Genomic DNA, 4,404 nt, shown 5'->3' with positions numbered 1-4,404 from the left:
ATGCAATGTGCAGCACTCCATCTGCTGCTTTGTATTCCTCAGAGCGATTCTGACCAGTCCTGTTAGGATTTTCAAGAAGGTGTCGTTGTTAACAGAGGAAGGTGATAGATGGTCACCGAAATGCTGGTCTTGAATAGACTACCTGGTTTTGTACAAAGGATCGTGTTATCCAGTGACACGTCGTGCTTGGTCTGCTACAAAATGTGGCCTCTCTTGCTTGGTTTTATTGCAATAATGTAAATTGCCTTTCCAGTCAAAAAATCTGAAGTGAAAAAAGGGTAGTTTTTCGATAGACTCCTACAAAGATACGATGAGATTGGCCTTTGCCACACAGTTTGATACGTTGTTGAACACAACAACAGACTTATGGAAACATGATGCAGTTAGTGGCTGGCTGTATCAATACCAGTCTTCAGTAGTAACATATAACTGCTACAGGACAAATATCAGGAGCATACTCTCCTATATAACAGGCCATGGTCTGCCACTTCCTAGAGATAGACTGTAAGCCATAGCTTCTGTGGTCCTACCATAGAAACTATGTCATAATAAATTAGACCAGTGACATTTTCACGAGTCACCAACCGAAGGAGAATAGCAGACTATGACTGAAACGTTGGAAAAATATGGTCCTGATTCTCAGTTGTAGAAAATCAACAGCAAATAAATAGTCTATACATACGATGTGGTAACGTTTGTAGTATGGTTTGACCACAACTTGAGAGGAAAGGGCTGCCTGAAATTTTCAGTTGTGCAACTTTTGGAGAACGGCCAAAATACCTGTACCCACCAGATGGCCTGAGTCGCATAGCAGAATGTTTAGAAAAGTACATTTACATTAAGTGTAGATCTACAGTCAAACCATACTACAAACAACCATGGACAGTTTCATCAGGTTGGTAGATCATACACAGATCATATGACATTTCAGTTTTCTTGTACCTGAAACAAGTTCCTGTTCCTACCTACCAAGGCAAAGGCAACTCTTCTGCTAACCTCCCTAGGACAAGCAGTCATAACAGCCCTCAGGAAGAAAGACAGAAGGAATGACCAATGTTTATAGATTAAGAATAAGAGCTTGGTTGTCTACAACACAGATGATAATTATAAAGCGGTCAGTAAGAGTTCAATAGTGTTTCTTTGGCCTGTCCCTGCACTCGTCGCTCACCACCTGGCGGGCGCTCCTCCTGAGCTGGTCCGTGTCCGCCTTCTGCCGGTCCAGGATCCGGTCCGACTTGTCACACAGCAGCGTCAGAAGCTTCGTCAGCGTGGCCGCCCGACCCGTTTGAAGGAACTCGTCCATCGTACGCCGAACCGGCGCAAAGTCCGAGTCCTGCTTCGGCTCGCTGAACCACGGGACCGGGCCAAACGACACTCCTGGTAAAACATGTCATAACTGTTACTGAACCACGGGACCGGGCCAAACAACACTCCTGGCAAAACATGTCATAACTGTTACTGAACCACGGGACTGGGCCAAACAACACTCCTGGCAAAACATGTCATAACTGTTACTGAACCACGGGACTGGGCCAAACAACACTCCTGGCAAAATAAGTCAAGAAGTTACATAATCAATGGAAGTATACTGTTAAACCTTAACTTAAGCACACTTTCGTATGTCTTTGGCTAAAAATTATCTATATATTAGTTGTGGCAATAGGCAGCAGTAAAGAGGTCATTGAAACTTTATTGTATTTATTGATCTATTTATAGTAACAAGTTTAGATGTTCACAGTTGGACTCTTAGAAATGATGCTGCTAACATTCACAATGTTTCCTTGCTGATGTAATTACTCGACAGAGCAGTTATCTTTGGTGGAATGTAGTTTGTTGTTATTTACCTGCACTATAGTAACCCTTTGTTGTTATTTACCTGCGCTATAGTAACCCTTTGTTGTTATTTACCTGCGCTATAGTAACCCTTTGTTGAAATTTACCTGCGCCATAGTAACCCTTTGTTGTTATTTACCTGCGCTATAGTAACCCTTGATCTCGCTGGCGAACCTGCCGGGACTCTCCATGAAGGAGCTGAAACTCTCGGCCGAGTCCTGCTTGAAGATCTTCTTCAGACAGGAGTAGGGCTGCAGGCACTTGTACAACTTGGTCATGTTCCGGAAGTACGACACCAGGTCCTTGAAGTCCTGTTCCCTCCCCTCCTTCATAAAGGCTCTGTGAGAGACAAGTGTTATTACATCATAAGCACCAGGTCCTTAAAGTCCTGTTCCCTCCCCTCCTTCATAAAGGCTCTGTGAGAGACAAGTGTTAACATCATAAACACCAGGTCCTGAAAGTCCTGTTCCCTCCCCTCCTTCATAAAGGCTCTGTAGGACAGACAAGTGTTAACATCATAAACACCAGTTCTTAAAGTCCTGTTCCCTCCCCTCCTTCATAAAGGCTCTGTGAGACAGAGAATGATTATCGTTGGATAGGGATACTTTTCTTTCAGACATTCTTCAGTGACCTGCTGGCTACAGAAGGGGATTTGAAGCTCAGGATGTTCGCACCTCAGTCAGCAGGTTTAGGGACATTCCTGTGACACGGCTTGGTCACTGAAGAAGCCACCCTAGGCTGGTAAAATATAAACTGATACATATAAATATGACTAAGGGTTATGTACATACTTCAACTTGGAGGTACAAACATGTACTTGAACTGGACGTCCCTCAGCCTACAGGAGAGGATAACCCTGGCTAGGGAGAGACGAACCTGGAGGCAACTCTCTATCTTCATGGCTACCTTGTCCCCCCAACGACCTGGAGGTCAAGGGACTAAGTACTAGGTAGGTAGGTAGAACTTGGTGTGCTCTTTGATCATGTCTGTTATATGTTAGAGGTATGTAAAGTTGACCTAATTGAACTTGGGGTGTTCCTTGACCCTGTCTGTTATACTAATAAAAAGTAATATGTTAGATAATGTTGTTGGACCTACATGTACTTGAACTTGGGGTGTTCCTTGATCATATATTATACTAGTATGTTAGATGAATGTTGTCGGACCTACTTGAACTTGGGGTGTTCCTTGATTATGTGTTATACTAGTATGTTAGATGAATGTATGATACATACTTGAACTTGGGGTGTTCCTTGATCATGTGTTATACTAGTATGTTAGATGAATGTATGATACATACTTGAACTTGGGGTGTTCCTTGATCATGTGTTATACTAGTATGTTAGATGAATGTATGATACATACTTGAACTTGGGGTGTTCCTTGATCATGTCTGTTATATGTAAGATGTATGTTAAGATGACCTACTTGAACTTGGGGTGTTCCTTGATCGTGTGTTAGACTAGTATGTTAGATGAATGTATGATACATACTTGAACTTGGGGTGTTCCTTGATTATGTGTTATACTAGTATGTTAGATGAATGTTGTTGGACCTACTTGAACTTGGGTGCTTGATCATGTGTTATACTAGTATGTTAGATGAATGTATGATACATACTTGAACTTGGGTGTTCCTTGATCATGTGTTATACTAGTATGTTAGATGAATGTATGATACATACTTGAACTTGGGGTGTTTCTTGATCATGTGTTATACCAGTATGCTAGATGTTTGTTAAGATGACGTACTTGAACTTGGGGTGTTCCTTGATCATGTCCTTCCTATGCAGGATGTCCAGGCACCTGAGGATGTCGTCGTGGACCCTCCAGTGGTACAGTCTCATCCACCTCTCCAGGAACGCCACGCCGCGCTCGTAAAACTCCGAGTCCGTCACCACGCGGTCCTGCGCCGCGGGCACCAGCGCGTGGTACAGGTGCAGGTTGCACAGCCGCATGGCCTCGTGCTCCGCGTCCCACTCCGGGATCCGCATATCGTCCTTCAGGTAGTTCACCAGTCGGAACAGCGCGTGCATGTAACCTTTGACCGTCTCCATGCCACGGTGAAGCTGCCCGTCCACAAAGTCTATGGTGAGGCGGTGGTGAAGGTGAGGCCCGGACCCCGCCGGCCCCACCCTGAAGTAGTAGTCCCTCTGCCCCGTCATGGTGAACATTCCGCGCTCGTGAGACGGGAGAGAGTCGTAGAAGGACTTGAACTCTCCGGCGCGGCACCTCTCGCGCGCCAGCTTGTACTGCTGTTGTATCGTGTTGACGGCTCCGCAGCGCTTCAGGACGTACAGCTGCAGGCCCTCCCGCCCCTCCTCACGGTCCAGAAGGTAGTCGTAGATGTCGCTCCACTTGTACACCTTGTTGTTGGCTGGACGCAGGTCCACCTGGGAACCAACCAGGCCTGCAGAGTACAACAAACAAACAAATCAGCAAAATCTGTGCTTCTAAGGCAAAATAGAACTGTACATTGTGTACTTAACGGCACAAACTGTCCAACACCAATCCCTCACTCCTGTCATGTCAGTTACTAGTACATTTCTACTTCTGTTCTACAGATTGGCTT

At 45.0% G+C, this 4,404-nt stretch overlaps 1 protein-coding gene across 1 annotated transcript in view; it reads right to left on the bottom strand.

The window, feature by feature from the left end:
* Positions 1–368: 368 nt before the first annotated feature.
* The window catches only part of LOC118417545, a gene marked incomplete in the record, with an annotated part of 13,237 nt that continues 9,201 nt past the window's right edge, over positions 369–4,404 (bottom strand). Inside the window, 3 exon segments of the mRNA XM_035823134.1 lie at positions 369–1,377; positions 1,973–2,172; positions 3,585–4,242. Of these exon segments, the coding sequence (XP_035679027.1) occupies positions 1,127–1,377; positions 1,973–2,172; positions 3,585–4,242 (1,109 nt within the window).

This window comes from Branchiostoma floridae, chromosome 6 (assembly GCF_000003815.2).
Source record: "Branchiostoma floridae strain S238N-H82 chromosome 6, Bfl_VNyyK, whole genome shotgun sequence".
Taxonomy (NCBI): Eukaryota; Metazoa; Chordata; class Leptocardii; order Amphioxiformes; family Branchiostomatidae; genus Branchiostoma; species Branchiostoma floridae.
This window is presented reverse-complemented; position numbering and strand designations above follow the sequence as displayed.